The sequence below is a fragment of the Phaseolus vulgaris genome, chromosome 6 (assembly GCF_051622355.1).
Source record: "Phaseolus vulgaris cultivar YP4 chromosome 6, ASM5162235v1, whole genome shotgun sequence".
In the NCBI taxonomy this organism is placed as follows: Eukaryota; Viridiplantae; Streptophyta; class Magnoliopsida; order Fabales; family Fabaceae; genus Phaseolus; species Phaseolus vulgaris.
Window position 1 is genome coordinate 28,832,562 of NC_143503.1, and position 21,034 is coordinate 28,853,595.

At 26.8% G+C, this 21,034-nt stretch overlaps 1 protein-coding gene across 4 annotated transcripts; it reads left to right on the forward strand.

The window, feature by feature from the left end:
* The first annotated feature begins 14,670 nt into the window (after nucleotides 1-14,670).
* Nucleotides 14,671-16,680, forward strand: LOC137831922 (dof zinc finger protein DOF3.7). 4 transcript variants are annotated; one of them, XM_090303201.1, is made up of 3 exons: nucleotides 14,818-14,865; nucleotides 15,102-15,187; nucleotides 15,443-16,680. In XM_090303201.1, the coding sequence occupies exon 3, from the start codon at nucleotides 15,465-15,467 to the stop codon at nucleotides 16,227-16,229; it is 765 nt and encodes a 254-aa protein (XP_090159327.1). In that variant the 5' UTR covers nucleotides 14,818-14,865; nucleotides 15,102-15,187; nucleotides 15,443-15,464; the 3' UTR covers nucleotides 16,230-16,680. The 4 variants fall into 4 exon arrangements, with proteins under 4 accessions (XP_068495929.1, XP_090159327.1, XP_090159328.1 ...); XM_068639828.2 differs by lacking the exon at nucleotides 15,102-15,187 and having other exon boundaries at nucleotides 14,671-14,865; XM_090303202.1 differs by lacking the exon at nucleotides 15,102-15,187 and having other exon boundaries at nucleotides 14,832-14,865; nucleotides 15,402-16,680.
* The last annotated feature ends 4,354 nt before the right edge of the window (nucleotides 16,681-21,034 follow it).

Here is a 21,034-nt window from a genome sequence, read left to right on the forward strand (position 1 = left end):
TGAGTAACCTCAAACCTGATTTTCCCACATAATTAAAACAAGTATTTTATCGATTACGAAGCATCCACGAAACATTAGTTCTAACAATAAAGTTAGTACAAACCAAGACAAAATCATTTTCAAGTCAGACATTAGTAAGTCTCATTTTTTGAGTTTCTTGCATAACATGTATAATTCTATAAAACTCAATAAACATAACAGTCTGAACGTCAAGAAATACTTCTATTTTATTCTATTTTTTCCTCCTCATGGTGTCTTTACATTTTTTTTAGATAAGATTATTTTTTTCGCAACTAGTGATATATTCAAAATCAATTCTAGTAAGTACATAAAATTTGTTTTTTTGTTTCGGGAAAGAAATTTTTATGGAAAAAGCACTTGGATGTTTCAACCTTATACAAAATTATACTTGTGAAATAAAATTTGTAAGGTCACCTTATATGCTGTTGTTAGTATTTATAACAATTGAAAATCAAATTAAATAAATATACAAACACAAAAAGTTATAGTTATAGTCCCCTGTTTGACTCAGTTGTATATAATATTTAACATTATTGGAAGGAGTCTATTTGTTAGCTGACTAGTGAATTAACGAATAATATTTTAAAAACATAGTTGGAAAAAATCCATTTTGTTATTTTCTTTTACTGAGTACTATAGCAGAGTAGAATGGAATCAGTCATTGATCGAATAAAGAAATAAAATCTGAATTATTTGTTATCGATTATACAACTAAGATAAGTAGTAACAGCTGCAAACATATGAAAGAATCCAATAATGAACTTAAATATATTCGTTTTATTTGCTAGCTATGTTGAACTGGATCGTGTCTTCTTTCCCCTTATAACAGGTTATTAATATATTAGTTGCTATAAGAATCAGTGTAAGGATTCCATCTCAAACCAACTATAAAGCCTAAAGTCCATCACCAATAACAAAAAGAACAATGAATCAAATTCTAGCATTAAAAACAATTAATCAAATTATAGAATTAAAATAAATTGGGTCACTCTTCTTGTAAATTATTCATAATTTTCAAAACTAAACATTTGTTAATTTTTAAAGAAACTATTACCAATTTTTCTTTATCTCTTTTATTTCTTATAGAAGTTCTTATAAAAACTTGTCCAATGTTTAATCATTTAACTCATCTAAATCAACTAAGGCTGAAATTTTGGCATCAAAAAGCGCCTCAAATCCAAACTAATAAGTACAATGATGCCGTTCAACAAAAAAAAAGTACAACAATAATTCAAAATAGAAAATAAATACTTTGAAGTATTCCTATAAGTACTTGAGACATACTATTTTACAATGATATACATTTTTTTGAAGTTTAATCATCTTTATTTACTTTTAAGCTTTAGCTCTAATAAAATGGCAACCTTGATATTTCTCTCTCTATTATGTTATATTATATTTATTTAGCATCATGTTTTAAAATTTTCTTTGGTTTTTGTCTGAAAAATATTTTAACAAGAGATTTAAAATCAAACTTGGTTTTAAATGAATTTTAATTATTATCCTTTAAAAAAAGATAAATATAAATTACTTGAAATAGAATTTGAGCTATCTTCTTATGTTTTGGTAACGTTTTTTAAATGTTCGATTAAGTGTCAGATAATGAAAATTATTTAAGACTAAGAAACTTAAAGTTTAATAGTCATTGATGTGTATATATAGTTTCTATGTGAATTTATGATTTTTAAGACTTTTGAAGTGTATGATCTAAAGATTTATAAGGTAATATTTTCTAAACATAATTTATTATATAATAAAAAATATTAAATAATAAATAATTTTAGAAATAAATAAATAAATAGTTTCTATATCAATTATTAATTAAGTTAGATACTATTTCTAAATTATAAAAATATTAATTTTTATAAAAAAACTACAAAATAATTTTTAAATTAGTATATAACATTAATTATTAAGATTTTACTAACTATTATATATTCTAAATTTATAATAATTAATTTAGAATTTAGAGTAGTTAGTAACTAAAATTTTAGTAGTTAATGTTAAATATCAATTTAAAAATTAATTTAATTTTTTTTATCAATATTAGAATAACTAGTTATTTTTTATTTTTAAAATTAGTTATTGTTTTATTAGTTATTGTGTAGAAAAAATAATTATGCAAGTTTTTACTACCAAATTAGAATCTAAATAATCGGTAGTTAAAACTTTAATAACTAATTATATATCAATTTAAAATTTATTTATAGAAATCATAATTTATTTATTTAATTCTAAAATAGTTAAAATTTAGTCAATATAACAATTAATTATTTTTTTCTCTAAAATTAATTTTTTTTAATGAATAGCATATTTGAAAAAAAAAATATATATATATATAATTAAAGAAATTGAAAACACGACTAAGTATTAGTATTTAACACAAACCGTTCAAATATGAAAACTAAGTTTTCTGTTTGTTGAAAATAAACAACACCTGAGGTGGTAAAAAAATAAACGAAAAGAGAAGCAATAGATAATGTTATGCTTACGTTGCTGATTGAAACAAAATAAAAGTTTGATGTAACTTACTGAAACAAAAATGTTATATTCTTTAGTTACTTGTGAAATAATAAAATTAATTAGATACAAGATTTTAAGCATTTTTCCACTGAAACCTTCAAAGGAGTTAAAAATGAGGAATTCTACGTGAGGGGATCTGTGTATGTGGAACACTTGTCGGTATACAACCGTGGAAACGTGGAACGTTAAATTTCAAAATTAGATAACCAAGAAGTGTGTTTCAAACAAGTAATATTCAACTCATTCATTCCCGTAGACGAAGTAAGGCACCGTGGTGAGTTGTGATTAGGTTTCACATAGGTGCATCAAAGACAAGGTTAAAAACAGCTTCACACGAAATACTGTCGTGTGATGAAAATGAAGCCACTAATTCGATCAGAAAGTGTTGAGTGACACAATAGTTGTTCATGTCAGAGTTGACAAAACTAGTTTCGAGTACACACCTGTTACGAAGTCAAGAGGTGCTTCGATGACCACGTAGTTTTGTTTAAGGTTATACATATCAATGCATGCTTGTACACATGGCTATTTTGAAAACGTTTCCCATTGATTGAAAAAATGAAAGAAATAAGTCATTGAATTAATGCAGATGTTGTTGACAATATAGACCAAATCCAAAGATGAAGTGAATTTGCTGATATGAACTCGCTTCTTACTTTGAGAAATGTAGCCGCAACCAGGGTTAAACGGATCTTAATTTCCTCATTTTGAATCTTACCAATTAATTAGTGTACTTTTTTGCCATGTATATCAATGTGTTTTAGTTTCAATAATCAAGACTTAATTTCCATATTAATGCTTGCTTTATAAGATTTATGTACTTTCCATATTTAGCTACCTGCTTTGCGTAAACGGTGTTGATTAGCAGTATAGTGTCTTAAACATTAACGCATTAACAAGTACTATTTATTTTTATTTCCTAAGTTTAACCATAAATTTCACGCATTATAATTAAATTAAGTATCCAAAATCCTGGCTGGAAAGTATTTTGTTTTTTTAAGTGTTATTTTTTAATTTATTTTATTCTTTTATCGATAAAAAAAATAAAAAGTGTTATGCACATGTGATCGTAATAAGTATCATGGTAATTATATTATTTATTAATTATGTCATTACGTGCTGTGAAGGCAGCTGAAGAATTCATGCTCGTTCAACTTATTTAAGCAGCATCGATTCATTCTATATGCTGTAAAATGTTTTGAGCAAGCTTAAACAGTTTTATATAAAGGATGAGATATTCCTAAAGTGTTTTACTTAATTTTATTTATTAATTAAAAAAATAATTATGTCATTTTAGGTTAGAGGAGTTGAATCCTAAAAGTTATTAATTTTGAGAAAAAAATGTGTTTTTTTATAGATAACTTTAGAGAAACTCGTGTTTAAAGATACTTAAACACTAACATGAGTACTTCTTCCCACAAATATTCATATAATTTTTTTGTTAATCATGGTGTACAAAAATATAGTTTCTTTTGCTAGGCCTAATTTATGGCGAAAATAGTCATGTTTGGTTTTTAATTTGAGCGATTCAAACTTGACTTGGGAAATAAATTTAATTTTATATCATGTTTAATTATTTTTTAAAGTATGTTTTTGTATTAATTTTTTTTTATAGGAGTCACGTAACTTATTATATTTTCGTCAAACTCATAATATAAATTTAAGTTTTTATGTAAGATATTGCTTAAATGAGAAATTAAATTTCATAACAAAAATAATATAGTCCTTAATTTATCAATGGAATTTAAAGTTTTTCATAAAATTTACTTATCCATCATGTCATATTTTTTTTCTCAACAACTGAAATTAGAAAATGACTTCTAAATTAGAAAATTACTCCTGAATTGTAAAATTCAAAATACAAATTTGGAAAAGTATTTTTAATTACAATAATTATGGAGGTGCATAAAGAAATTATGGAGATGCATAAAGAAATTCTAAAGTTTGGTTGCTATATTTCATGGACTAGAGAAGACCAAAAAAGTTCAAATAACCAAAACCAGCGTCAAGAAAAGCCCAAGCTTTCTCTGACCACGAATAATAAATCAACACCAAAATTTTCTCAATGGAAGTTCAATACGCAATATTATTTCCTTACTTAGTTAATCCCATTGACATCAAAACTTTACGAGAGAATAGAATTTGGAATTGATAGATGGAAAATGTTGAAGAACCTATGCGTGGTTAGTGAAACTAAATACCAAAAACATGATTAAAAGGACAAAAAACTGCATATTTTGGACACAATTTGCAGGGCTAGTTTACAATATATATTTGTAAAAGAGACTAAGGACTTTAATTTATTAATTAATTCAATCATCAATCAAAAAATAATTCTCTCTAACATCATTAAAAAAATAATCATATAAATTTCAATTGATACATTCACAAAAAATATTTTCATCAATATTAATTTAAAAATCTTAACAAACATCAACTAAAAAATAACGAATAAACTACTACAATAATTTTATAAATTAAAAGATAATCTGTTAATTTAAAGATAATCTCTAACAACGTCAACTAAATAACCCAAGCTTATGTCAAACAATAATTAATATTATTGGTATTGATAAAAAAAAAAACACTATGACTATTACTAACATGGATAGAAAATAGTTCTGATAAAGCTTTATAAATCTTTAATTAATGCTGATCGAAAGCTAATTCTAACATACCTTTTCATTGATGTTAGCAGAAAATCACCATAATTAGCATCAACTTAGAATATTCTCACTTGATGTTAAAAAATGTTATGTTTAACATCAATTAACAAACACTGTTGATATTACAAAAAAAAAATTAACTAACGGTAGTTGGAAAATAATATTGACACATGTTAATGATTTTTTTTTAATAATAACAAAATTTAATACTTTAAACTTTGCCGACATCAGAAAAAAATAAACTGACATTCAACATAGAGAATTTTAAATTGTTACTTTTAAAGTAAAATTTAAAAAATTCAAATTTTAATTATTTTAATAATTTTCATTTAAAACTATTTTGTTATAAAATATTTTAAATTCTTTATAAATAAATTATCTTCTAAAATATTTCATCTTAACAAGTTATAAATTTAGAATGAAATAGTGTTAAAAACGCAACTGTAGAAAAAGTGTTAAAAATAATGAAAATGAAAATGTTTATTAAAAGTTTACAAACATTTATTTCTTTTTATCATGCCTATATTTTTTAGAAATTATTTATGCCATTTTAGGTTATTTTTAATAGAGTTGTGTAGAAAGATAAATTCAAATTTTAAAAAAATCTTAGTAAATTTTATGATTGAAATAAATAAGATAACAATGGATTATATGAATTAACAATGTTTCCATTTCAAATTCCTAATATTATTAAGATCAATCATTATATAATTATTATATATGAAGTTTTATTTAATTTGAAGCTGAAAACTCTCTTACAATTTTATTTTTAGAAAGAATTTTAAAGGATTAAGAGGGAAAATTATATTTAAATTATTATTGACTTAAATTTTAAGTAATATAAACTGCCAAAACAAAACCTCCAAGAACTAAAGAAAAGAAGATTTATTTTAAAATATTTTTCCATATGTATATATAATATTAATGTTCCTATCACAAATTCAAATTAATTGAGATAATAATTGAAACTTAGTAACAATTTTATTTTTAAAATACGTAAAAAAAAATAAGGAGAAAAATATACTTAAATTATCATAAACCTCAACAACTTTTAAAAGAATTACATATGATAAATTAATACAAAAATATTATAAATATTAATATTTTAATCAATTATAAAAAGCACTCATTAATATCTATTTGAACCGATTATTTAATATCGAGTATTTAACTATTTACGACAATATAGGATTTATATATAAGTAGATCATATAGGTAGCATGAATTATGAATGGTATTAACTATAACTTTTTTATTTATTTTTATAAACAAAAAAAATCACTTCATTCTCTTTTTTCTTGTTTTCTTCTGTTTTCTTTTCTTTCACGTTTGTCTCGAAATCACACAAAACTAAAGCAGCTTTATAGAATTGTCAACATTTACATTTTTTTCCCTTTTTTGTCGTTTGCTGTGCCAAATTATTAACAAAAAACTTATAAGCTGTTATTAAAAACTAAATTTGTTTTGAAAAACTTATTTTATAAGCTGGTTACTAGAACAACAAAATTAAAATAAACGAAATGAAATTTTATAAATTAAAAATATACATAAATGTTTTCATATTAAAATTTCAGTGAATTTGCATAAATGATTTTTTTGAAGGAGTTACAAATAAGGTGTGGAAGTATAATAGTTTGAGCGAGAAAGCACTAAAGTAATTGAAATGTGAATAGTGAGTGAGATTCGGTGATCACATGAAAAAGAAAAAGAAAGTAGTGAAGAAAGTGACAGTGAAGTGACACACACCTTCCACCCATCATAACTCACATATTATTACATTTATAACTTTAGACTAATAATACATATTTTATCAACATTTTATTACATAAACTTATTATTATCTATTAAATATTAAATAAATCCATCATCTCTGAGGACCCACTCTTGCTTCTTTTTGTCCCCTCTTGTCGGCTGTTGGAAACTTCTCTCATCTTTCTCTCTTTTCTTTTGGACTTAATCATTTCTCATAAACCAATTTTAGGATGTATAATTATAACTATTACTTTTCTTCACCAACATCCACTAACACTTCACATATATTACTAACCTATTTCTATCTTAATTATTAATTATTTTTTTTCCATGAAAAAAAATATTATTAAAAAAAACAAAAAATAAAAAAAAAACAAAAATATGGGGGACTAGACCAAAACTCATATGTTAACACAAACGATAAATATATAGATTATACCTATTCATAAAGAATTCTAAGAACAGACTAGCTGAGAGTCTATTATACCAATTAAATGATTCTCTATGAATAAATCCTAAATTAGCCAACTTATCAGCACACGCATTCCCTTCACGAAAAATATGAGTTACCCTAAACCTGATTGTCCCACAAAAATTAAGACAAGTATTCCATCGATTCTGAAGCATTCACGGAACATTAGTCCTAGCAGTAAACGCAGCACAAACCAAGGCAGAATCACATTCAAGCCAGACATTAGTAAGTCCCATTTTTTGAGCTTCCTCCATAGCATGTATAACTCCATAAAACTTAGCAACCAAAGCAGTTTGAACTTCAAAAAACGCTGAAAAAGCACCAATAAATTCTCCCATACTCCCACGAAAAATACCTCCACAAGTAGCAAGACCAGGATACCCCTTAGCAGCCCCATCAATATTAATTTTGACCCAGCCTAGTGAAGGAAATTCCCATCTAATAGGAAGAGGACGAAGAACTTTACCACTACGAATCTTAATACCGAAAAACTTAATCACGTTGAAGTCCAACATATCATTCTTCATTGAAGCTTTAGAGGAATTTCCCACTAGACAAGTTAAATATTTAATTATCGAAATAGCCTTAGAAACCTCAATCTTATCCTGAAATCTAGCATAATTCCTCATACGCCATATCATCCATATAGAAAAGGTTATCACCGCAAGCTTAATCAATTTAACCAAAGGACTACCAGCACTCTTAATAAAAGAAAGTAGATCATCCTTATTAGAGAAATGAGAAATAAGAAAAATTTGTCATACCCAACTCCAAATATGCAATGCGGTAGGACATTCAAAAAATAGATGTTGAATAGATTCCTCTTGCTTTTCACAAAGCGAACACATAGAACATATATGCAAACCCTTATTCTGAATATGTTGATCTGTAGGAAGTCGCCCATGAAAATTTTTCCAGAGTACTAGAGTTTTGGAAGGCGGAATAGATGAAGACCAAATAAATTTACCCCAACCACCTGGAACTCCTGGTTCCAAGAAAAAAGTGATTTAAGAGTGATTTAAGAGTGAAACGACCAGAATCATTTAGAATCCAATTAGGAATATCCTGTTTCTCTCTAATCATGATATGATTAAAAAAAAGAGGCATATGCTGTAAAGAGAAGGGAATATTCCAATCACAACCTGTCCAAAATTGAGAGACTGTATCCGGAATGCTAACACCATCAGATAACCCTGTAATATTTGCTAAAGAAGTAGTAGAGCACCATTTATCATTCTAGAAATTAATAAAAGAACTTGTACCAACAGTCCAAGAAGTATAGTCAAGTATGGTAGAATAAAATTGCTTAATTCCAGGCCAGAGAGAGGAAGATCTATAAACGGTTCTAAATTCATACTTTGATTTAAGAACCCTGGCTTTCAAGAGTAAAGACCAAGGTTTGTCGCTATAAGCAAAGTTCCAAGCAAGCTTAAGAAGATATGCATTATTTTCATGATGAAGATTAATAATATTCAAGCCTCCATCCTCAAGAGGTGAACAAATTTTCCCCCAATTAATGGTAGCAATACCTTTTTTCAGAATATTACCAGTCCAAATAAAATTCTGACACCACTGCTCAACTTGCTTAATAAGTGAAACAGGCCACTTATACATATTAAAACTATAAGCTAGAGATCCAGTAATCACTGTATTGACCAACTGAATTCGACCCATCATGCTAAGAGAATTACCTTTCCAAGATGCTAGCTTCAATTTAACTTTATCAGCCAAAGATTGAAGAAACCGACACTTTGGAGCACCAACTAAGATAGGCACTCCTAAATAATTGAAAGGCAAACAACCATGACTACAGGAAAGAATATTTTGAATTTTGGTGACAAATCTTGGAGAATTATCCATGGTGAAGAAACTACTTTTAGAGTTATTAATATATTGACCAGAAAAATCACTATATGTTTTAAGAAAAGAACTCAAATTTCTAAGAGACTTAATATCCCCTACAAAAAATAAATATGTCATCAGCATACAAAATATGAGAGGGAGTGAGATACCCTTGCCGACTGGCCATATTTAAAATCTTCTTATCATTCACAAGCTTAGAGAGACCTCTACTAAGAACTTTCTCTGCTAGACAGAAAAGTAAAGGAGACAATGGATCACCTTGTCTTACCGCATTTTTAATATACCTTTTATTCTTTATTTCTCAATTAATTTCAAAATTTATCTATTATTCAAAATTTCTTCTGTCATGGTTCCGATTCCTATTATTTCAATAGTTCAACGTTAAATATTAAATTTAAAAAAAAAATCAAATATCACCATTTATAAACATGATGCTTGTATTTTGTAATGGTTAACTTTTGTAGACACATACATAAATGATGCTTTTTTGGATTGTTTACATTTTGTTTCAGAAACTAACATTTCCTTCATCATAATAAAAATCACGATCAATATGTTGGAATTAACTAAGAATGCGCATAATTGTGTTTGACTCTATGAAGAAGAATAGTAAAATAATTATGTTAATTATATTGATTTATTAATTTATGTTTAAATTTGTGTACCACTGATTGAACTTTGTTTTTACATACTGTACTTTATAATTATGATAATCGTGCATTCATAGTTAAACAGAAAGGACTGTTTTATGAATCAACATGCATAATTTAACTTTATATGTATACCTTAATGGCAAAGAGTTTCTTTATGATTTCTTTTGAAAAAATATTATTTAAAATATATTTTTATTTATAGATCCATTTGTTTTGAGATATTATATATACTATATTGTGTTATATATAAATACTTATACATGATATATTTTATATTATGAGATTATATTGAGAATATATACTTATGAGCTCGTATAATATGATTAAGTTATATAATGATGATTGAGGTAATTTTCTCTCGAAATTCAAGAATAATTTTAGGTGTTTTGATATCTAACAAATGAAGAAGATGTTTTGATAAATTTTTCCTCTCCTCTAGTTAACAATATGCATTTGTTTGACATAATTTGCCGATAAAAACAAATCTGTTATTTAAGTGAAAAACTAAAGTAGAATGTCGTCATTTGTACAGTAATCTAACAAAAAGCAAAAAGGAGTCACGTCAATAAAAGAGAATATGTACTCTTTTTTTTTTCCAGCGAAGAGTATAAAGAGAATATAGTTGAAATAAAATAAAATAATCCCAGAAAATAAGAAGTAAGAAATTAATTAAATATTTAATCAGTTAGTATAACAGAGGTTAATAATCATATTAATTAGAGATAATGATCTCTGCCAAAATTTTAGAAAATACAAACTTTTGTTATAATATGTTAAGAAATAACTGTGAATTTAAAGATGGTGAAATTTATCTTTATTTATAAATTGTGTTTATATTTCATTAAGATGGAATCTCCCTAAAAAAAAGAGAGAAATTATTTTAAAAATTATGTAATTTAATTGATTTAAAGTGAAAAGGACACAGATAAGAATTAGTACAACAGGTTTTATCCATTTCTTAAAGTTATTTTTCATTTTTCTTAAAAAATAGTTATATGATCTTTTTTCCTCTAGTCTTCTTCCATCTACCAAGTAATGGTGATAGAAGAAATATAATGAGAAAAAAAATATTTAAAATAAAAATATCGTTAAAAAAACCATTTTTTACCATTAAAAATTGTTAGAAAATGTTAAAACTAGCTTTATCAGGAAGTTTCAATGATTTAAATTATCACATCAAACAGTTTATTTTCACTCGTTTCAACATACAAATAAAAATGGTGAAAATATATATTTTTTCTTTTTCAATCTTTCAAATTATTATTATTTTTATAATAAAAAAATTAATAAAAGTTTTTTTTCAATCTTCTATTTTTTTTTATCCACAATAAAAAATTAAATTAATGGAATTAATAAAGGTACTCCCACCTATATAAAAATGCCAGGACACACATGTGTCACGTGACCCATCTTAACAAAAGTGAAGATAAGATAATATATATTGCTTTCACTTTTGTTACATTTTTTCTCTTTCTCTTATTTCTTCTATCTTAAACAATCCATAAGTGACTGAGAAGGCAAAATAAATGTTAGCTCCGAGAGCATCTTATAGCATTAAAGTGTATCAACTTATTTTTATTTAGGTAGGCTATTAATTATTGTTGTTTAGATTGAATAATGATGAAACGTTCAAGAATGAGTTAATTTAACTTAAATTAATTTTTGAAGATTAAAAAAGTTAATTGGATTCAACTAATAATTGTTAGAGTTGATTAAATGGGTTATTTCGCTTAAATGTAAACCATTTATTGGTTTTTTTAGAAAAATATTATAAAAATTTAACATTTAAATTTTCACAGCGTTATATTTTTACAATGATAGAAAATAATTATTAATTTTAAAATATTTTTTTTATGCGAACTGGTCTACAGACTCGCAGATTATCTCTTATGTAGGACGGTCAACGAAATGAGCTCACATTTTTTACGAAACGAGTCAACCCGATCCACATTTTGCTGGCCAAACACGAGACAGACCAAACACGGAACGGACCTATGTGGCGCGGACCAACCCACAATACCCTTCTAAAATTTTGAAAATTGAGATGTTTGTTAAAGTGTAGTTACAAAATATATAATTGTGATTTATTATTTTGATTAAAAGTCGAATACTGACGAACAAAAAGTTATAAACTTAGATTAGCCGTTAAAGGTGTTGTTTAGATATAATAATAATAATAATAATAAATATTTTATATAAATTATAAAATAAATTTAATATATAAAAATTAAACTTTTACTCTATCTTATTTTAGTTTTTTAATGTATTAAAAAGTATATCTCCCCACCCCCTTTTTATGTCAATTCACGGGAAAAGTTCTTATATGAAAAAGAGAAAATCCTACTATTTTCCTATGTCTTCTTTCCGGTATAAATACAAAAACGTAGTAATTTTTTTTAGTGTAACTAGAGTGTATGTATTTCTAATGTAAATTATTGAAAAATAAATTTTAAATTTAATTTAATATGGAGAACGTCCAACTGTGACGTGATATAAGTGATTGATAGTAATAAATGTAATAAATTATTGTTAGGATAAATTTTAAATAACTCTTTATATTAAAAATTAAATTTTAATTTAATTTAATTTTACAAAATTAATTTAATAAAAATTAATTTATAAGATAAGATTTACACTTAATTAGTTAAATAATATAAAATATTTTATATTTATTTTGCATAACTTTTATGCTCCTCCTTATTATAAATACTAAATTCATTGATTAAATAACTTTTCAAAAGTCATTTTTTATTCTAGCATATTACATGTAAATTAAACTCTCTCTTTTTAATCTTGTAGCAGTTATCTTCCTTTCTATTTCCTATATATTTACTTTGAAATAAATAAAGGGTTCTAAATATACTTTTCCCTTTTCTTTGAAGGGGAGGGAGGGTTGTTTACAAAGGTATCTAAGAGACTAAAGACACTTGATGTGGGGAACTGGAGTTGATAAATTATAGAATGTAGACAAAAAGAATTGATTTCTCCAAAAGATACTTCGAAACACTTTGGGTATATATGTTCGGCTTAATTTATTTAAGGAAATATGTGTATTTTTTAAAATGAGCATACCAAAATAAGATAAATGAAATACGTATTTTGAGTCAACATTCTGAGCATTTCTAAATTTGTTTTATTCATTTCCATCGTGTTAGTCCACCATCGTGCCAAATGATACGAAAGCTTTAATTTATGCATAGTAATTATTACATTGAATGCTGATAATTTCTTACTTTAAAAAGTTTATTCGGTATTCAGAAGAAGAAGAGAAATTAAAAAGATAACAAGTGAGTACAAAAATAAAATATAAATAATTAAGAAGATATATTTGTAAATTAAAACATGAATAAACGTACAATTGAACACCTACAATACAATAATGTTCACATATAATATGATTCTCACACACTCTCATCCAATCAATTAAGAAGGAATATACACTTACATTGATTCATGAGTGATACTACTTGAGCAATTACTTTATCTCTTTTATTTCAATCTATCTCTTAACAATTATGTTCTTGTCACATACTTTCGAGGTGACTAACAGTGAGATAACTATTATTTACAATTCCCAATCTCCATCAGATGTAGATTTTTCATTAGGTATCATCACATATTTATTCTCATGTTTAACCAACAGATCCTTTAATTATACTATAGTTTAACAACTATAGTTGATAAACTATAAAATATATCGCTTTTTCTGGCTATGTTGTCATGGACTTATGACCATCCTATGTTGCTTAGTGGTTAATTAAGTTTGCAACTTTTGTTTCAGCACATTTTTTAGTTGTTAATTGATCAGGTCAGAAAAGTTGTCGAGTTAAATGAACACTGAAGCATTTGAAAATAGCATAGACAAGATAAAAGAAAAAAAATGAAGTTGAGAAATGACCTTAGAAGAGATTCGATTGATTGCATTCTATTAAGAAAATGAAATTTTAAACTTAAAAACTTATAAAATTAATTAATTTAATGTGATGTCAGTAATCATTTATATATTTTATTCTTAATTGGTATGTAAAATTTAATATATTTATAGTATTTTTATCTTTAATATTTATATTTATGTCGAGATATGTAAAATTATATATTTATAAATAATTCAATATTAAGAATGAGTGATGTAAAATTAAATTTTTTTTGTTAGAATATTTAACTTTATAAAAGTTTTGAACCTACTTATATATATTATTATATATATTATGTCAAAATTTATAATGTATAAAACTATATATTTATATATAATTTGTGACTAAAAATTAATAAATTTATTATTAGAATATTCAAACTTTATAAATTTGATTTATAAAATAAGATTTAAACTTACTTATATATATTTTATCTTTAATCATTTGAGATTTTCAATAAAATCCCAGTATGTACATACGAAAACATGAAGAAAGTTTATTAATTTCAGCAAAAACTTCTCTGATAATTAAAGAAAGACCTGAATAAAAACATTCAAATACATTAATCTCTTTGATGAACCTGAAAATCACATCTGTTGAAAGGTGGTCCTAGATTAGAGAAAAAGAAGGTTTGACAATTGAAGCATTAGTGAAGATCTATATCTTTAAAAAAGGAAAAAATCCACCGATGACCACACTACATACTCATTATTCCACCACATAAAATTAAACAAAAGCAGACAAAAAGAGATAAACTTGGAATTAATAGGAAAGGAAAAGGAAATTGTAGACATTCAAAAATTAGAGGGAGTCCTAAAGGCTAAAACATCATTAAAGAAGAGGAATTGCAAGTATAGTCAAAACTGACACATTTCTTCTCAAACTTTATTTTGTTTTTCGATTTTCATCGTCCATAAAGTAATAAGCCAGCAGATAAAGCCATCCCACAACCAAACTAAAACATTCTTTCTTGCACTAAAGCGCAGCTGCAGACAAACAAGGTGAACTCTTTCTCTCTCTCATATCATCTTCGTTGCTTTTCTTTGTCTTTTCTCTCTGAACTATTCATGGCTACCGTTCACTCGGCAACCAGGATGGTTGGTTTTTTCTCATGTCTTTTGCTTAATGCACCAAGTTTGAGCTGTTCATTCCGAGCTTTAGTTTGCCTTAAAGCTCACACGAGCATGAGGTTCTATTAGATTTAAGATTTGTTTGAATCTTTGTTTTAAATTTCTAGCTATATCAAGGAGAAGGTATTCATGGCATGAGGTGCAAAGTCCACCGTATATTGGTCTCCTATCTTCTCCTTTTCTACCAAAAAAGGTTACGATCAGATCCTAAACACAAAAAGCGCTGCAACTGCTTTAACTTTTGCCCTTCTTTACCTTCTTCCTCGTGTGATAATTATTGTCAAATATATATAGCAGGGTTAAAAAGGATTTCTAATTTGTTATCATTATTGATTCGTTAAGTTTACTCATTCCTGTTTTTGTGTAATGAAATTACGATGTCGTGCTCTAGAAATTCTTTTTGTCAGGCAAGAACATACGTACTTATAGCCTCTTTTGCGTTTGTTAGGAGGTTGAGCCAGTGAGGAGACATGGAAGAAATAGGTCCCAATTCATGCGCACAGGCATCGTTAGAGAAGAAAGCAAGACCACAAGAGCAGTTGAATTGTCCAAGGTGCAGTTCAACCAACACAAAGTTCTGTTATTACAACAATTACAGCCTCACACAACCAAGATACTTCTGCAAGACTTGTAGAAGGTATTGGACAGAAGGTGGTTCTCTCAGAAACGTTCCCGTTGGAGGTGGCTCCAGGAAGAACAAGAAGGCCACCTCATCAAAGGTTCCTGACTTGAATCCACCAAGCCTCTCATCAGTCTCGGCTATTTCTTCCCAAAACCCTAAAATGCAAGGAGTCCATGACCTTAATTTGGCTTTTCCTGCAGCTATGGACAAGTATCATGGCATGTCTCCATATGGTGAGATGCCAAAACTTGAAATTGGTGGTGAGAATAATACTGGTCACCACCATAGCCCTTCTTCTCTTTCACCACCTTATGGCATGGTGTCCAGGGGTTTGAATCCTTATGCTCCTAATCCCTTCATGACAAGCTCAGATTCACTTTACACACCCAACTATCCCATGCAAGAAATTAAACCAAACCTTAGCTTTTCAGTTGATGGGTTTGGAAATAGATCACATGGGGTTCAAGAGAACGGTGGTGGCGGGAGGCTTTTGTTCCCTTTCGGAGACATCAAGCACCTTTCTGCAGGTGTTGAAGTGGAACACAATAAAGAACAAGGAAATAATCCAACTGGATACTGGACTGGAATCATCGGTGAAGGGTCATCATGGTAATTAAGGAACGGACATGGATAAAACCAGCATTGTTTTCTTTATCTTCACTCTTTTCTTTCTATCCTTTCTCACGTGAATCACTATGATCTATTTGTTTGAGTTGTTCAGAACGCTAACAATAGGATACATCTGGTTACTCTGTTTTGTATACATTACTACTACGTTTCTATCGGAACAATGTGAGGATTTTATAGCTCATCTTGGTTGTTTTTCCATTTAGAGAGGTAGATAGAAGAAGAGGTGAATATAGGGTCTAATTTAGTCCAGGTCATGCAATAGCCTGTATTCATGAATTCTTCTGTCAGGAGTAGAGATATATGATATGACCTTTATTGATGTATGCATGCTTTCAAAGATTTGGTCGAAATGACTTTTGATGATTAAGGAAAGACTCAGATACTCAAGTTTGTAACCATAATTATACATGTATTGGATTGGTTGTGTTGTGATAGTGGTTTGTGTGATCTTTCCTATTTCTATTACTATTTCTATCAGTGTCTGCAAAAACTAGTGGGTGTCAGCTTTGATATCTAAATTATCACATCCGAGATTCTTCCAACTATGAAAGCACTTGGTGGAATTATTCGGAAGAATAAATATAAAATGAAAACTGAAAAAGAGAAACAAAAGGAGTATTTTAGCTGATTTGTAATGCAAGCTTGATCTGTAATTATGTATTTATTAGTTAAGCGCATGCATTTGAACAGCACGGGTCAACATATATTTAATAAATTAAGTTGTTCAAATGAAGCTTGAAAACTTGATTACCTGCCCCAACCAAACACTAATTAACCTAATAATACCATCAATGGACAACCATTTGCTGGTTATTTTAGTTGGAAGAGGCAGAACATATTATATGGTTTATTCCATGAGTCATGAGTAATGATGTCCTGTGTGATCCATTACCTGAATTTAATCATAGTATGTGCAATGCAAAGAATGAAGAAAATTCTGAGGAGCCCACATTGTTTGGGTGTTTCCAAGATGGGACCCACAAACATTCCCTGGGTCAAGTGGAAATCATTTCATTCACTAAGGTCAATGCTTTCACATGTCGACGACTAATTAACTATTATTTTTTCGCCATCATCGTTCATCATTTTCACTTCCAGTAACTTCAATTGGCAGACAAAGCAACTTTTGTAAACATCTATGTCTCTCTTTCTCTTCTTCTGCCATAGTCTCCTTACCGATTTCTCCTTTTGGGGTGTACCAATATATTTTCAAAATGTTCTTTCAACACGTTCCCATTTTTTCCCCCAAGTTCGAGCACTCATAATACACCTGATAAGAGAGAAGGAAAAAAAAAATAACAAAGAATATTTGTGGAGATCAGATCCTCAAAACGACTTATTAAACCCTAAACCTAAACTTATTAACGTATTTTAAATAGATATAATTCTTTACTATTATTCCCTAAAATCAACCAAAAATGTTCTTTCTACACTCATCTCATTTTTTCTACCCTGGATATCGACACGTTATAATAGACTTTATTATAAGAGAGAAGGAAAAAAAATAAAGAACAAAAATGCATTGGAGAAATAAAATCCTCGCTCTAATTTAAATTAATATAATTTGTTACAAGTATCGTTCCCCAATTGATTTATTTTTGGTGGGTATAAAGTTTTTAGGGTGGTGTCATGAGTTTTCTTATTTCTCCTAGATGATTTTATGCAGTTTCGATTCCCTAAATATAACTAGGTAAAGAGGTTGGGTTTGGACCTTTTTTGGAGTGTAGATTGATCGTCGATAGTTTATGTATAATTGAGATATTTTAAAGTATTTCATTTTAATTTAATTTATTCATTTGTTAATAACAAATAATTAAAATTTAATATACTTATACTCTTGAGTAATTTTTTGTAATAGAAAAAAAAAATATTCAGTAGAAAAGACAAATCTTCATACTATTAAAAAATGTTAATTAAGTGTTGAAAATATTAAAATTTTATATTTATCGATCTATTTAAAAATGAAAAATCCTTTGATTTATTTAGAAATACACACTGCAGTAGATATTTTTTAATATTTATGAAAAGAAAATATGAAATTAGATTTAATTTTACACAAGTTCATGAAATTGAGCAAAAAAGGAATTTGTAGAAGTGTTTGTGTGAAGAACAGTAAACATAATAATACAAAAAAAAAGAGTAATTATTAGTGATAAAGAACATTGAAAACCGGGAATATGGATTAAGCTTATATTAGAAAAAAGTTTTAGCTCCAAGGGACATGCAAGTACATAGAAAGGTACTGCAGATAATGTAGGTATCTTATGATAGTGTATACATAGAACTTGTTTCTCTGTTAGGGTTACAATGTACGTATAGGTTTATGCTGAAAACAGATAAATTTTAGGAATGTGACATCCTGAATGTCTCTATTCATTTATGTTTTTGGTATATATCTTTATACATGGACTGGAACATCATAATGTTCCATTTAAATATTATTATTTATCCATAAAAAAATGACTCAAAAAAGTATAAATAAATCAATGAACCTAACCTAACTGTCAAAAGAAAGTTTCCAAAGAGACAAAAGTGTTTCTAATTCATTTTATTGCTAGATTTTATAAGCTGACCCTAACTAAAAGGCTGTTTTTAAAGGCCAAAATACAAATATAATTTTATAATCCCAATTAAAATAGAAAATTGAAATATTCTGATTAATCTCTTAATTTCTCATTAAATATTACAAAGTTACAAGAAAATTATTAAATAAAAATTAATTTAAAAAATAAAAAATTATTAATTATTATATATTAATTAAATTATATATTATTTTATAAATCAAAAAAATTATTGATGTCTAAAATTAATAAACTCTTTTTATATTTTATCAAGGTTAAATTAGTCTTTATAATGATTGATTTATAATCTAATTAATATTAAGTATTAATTTAAAAATTAATTTCATTTATTATTAATAATATAAATTATTTTAAATACTATTATTTTTATTTTTATTAAATAATATATTTTTATTTAAGGATTTTCTAATAGGACGTCTTACTTAGGAAAAAGAAAGTAAAAAATAGTAATAGCATAATCAAGGAGATAAAAGTATATAATTTTCTAAGAAAAAAATTATATATGTAAAAAATATATATAATGCACAAATATAGTTAACACATGGAATGGGCTATTTTTCTAAGATTAGCTTTCACTTTTAGAAGTCACACAGTTTTAATATTATTTGAAAATGGTGACAGTGTAATGAGTTGGTACTCTCATAAGAAAGGTTAAGTGGTGGCATTCAAAGACGAAGGCAATGAAGAACAATGTGTACATAAAAAAGGAAAAAAAATCTAAAATTATATTATATCCTTTTTAAAGCATTTTTGTTTACTTTATTTCCATCTTTTGTCTTTGATTTTCCAATACTTTTTTTTTCCTCTTAAGAAGACTATAATATCATTTGGCCCAAACCCTAGAAATAATGCGTTCGGAATCACACTGATACAAAAGTGATGTTCTATTTCGATACTTAACCTATGTTTATATATTCTTTCAAGTATTTTAAAAAATTGAAGAAAAGTAAATTTTTAACTTTTAAAAAAAATCATATTAAATTCTTCAAAAGTGATTTTAACTTGCCCATAAACTATTTTTTTTTAAAATTATTCTATTTGTTTTCTTATTTACTTCCACCATAAGTGTTTCTAAAGAAATCTATTGAAAATACTTCCTAGGTACTTAATATAAGACAAATTTTGAAAGAAATCATTGATACTTTTAATAGGATATTCTATAATTTCTACATAACTTTATATTTATTTTTCTGGTCTAGTCTATTATAAGTATTGTGTTTTTATATTAATAGGTAGTGAGAATATAATTTAAAAGTCATTAAGAATGAAAGTTAATTTGGTATATATATTGATAAAATATTTTTAAAAGTCAACTACATTAATCATTTTCAGTGGTGTAATTATATTAAAAGTGTCTTATATTAAAGATCAAGAAGTAGACATTAAAATTGTAAATTTTGTAAAGAGGTGTATATGTAAATAAAAAAGATCAATTTATACAATACTTTTTATTAAAATAATTTTTTTATTTCTCTTTTATATAAGTTACCACGTCTCATAATTTTCTTTCCTTTTCTGTTTCTTTTTAATTACCATATATATAGTTTATTATACAAATCATATTTCTCAATTTAAATAGTTTAGAATTAGTTTCAATAAATTTGGACTAACGTCTTAGCAATTAAAAGGGATGTCAACACTAAAAATAATGCACAATCAACATTGGTATATTATTGAAAAGAACATTCATATAACCGAGCAGATGAACTTATGTAAAGTTATTTCAGATAGCATCTCTTGATTCTTATTCAGGTGTTTGAATAGAATATTAGTGGGTTGAAGTAACTTTTCATTAGAGAAATTTGAGCTCACATTAAAAGTTGTTTAGAATTGCTTCATTAAGAAAATATTGTTCATTAAGCAAGTTCTTAATTATCCTGCTGATAGCTATTTTCTTCTTCAAAGGTTAGTGCATTTTATTTTCCATCACTGTCAATTTCAGCTTTGTTTGACTTCACATCACAGTGACAGTCTTGTGAGGGGTGTCGGTGGTGCCATAGACTAAGTGGAGACTGAGATGTTTTGGAAATATTTTAATATAAAGTTTTTAGATATCCCTAATTATAACTGTTACCAATTTTATTACCTACCAACAATTTTTTACTATTATATCATGAACCCATTTGGAACAGAGATGCGGTGCATATTAAAAGCCGCCTCCTACCAAACACATAAAAGTAGTCCTGGATAAATTAAACATTATCAA

Bases quoted from the DNA above. Each gene is read 5' to 3' on its own strand.
- LOC137831922 (XM_068639828.2), top strand. From the start codon at position 15,465: ATGGAAGAAATAGGTCCCAATTCATGCGCACAGGCATCGTTAGAGAAG.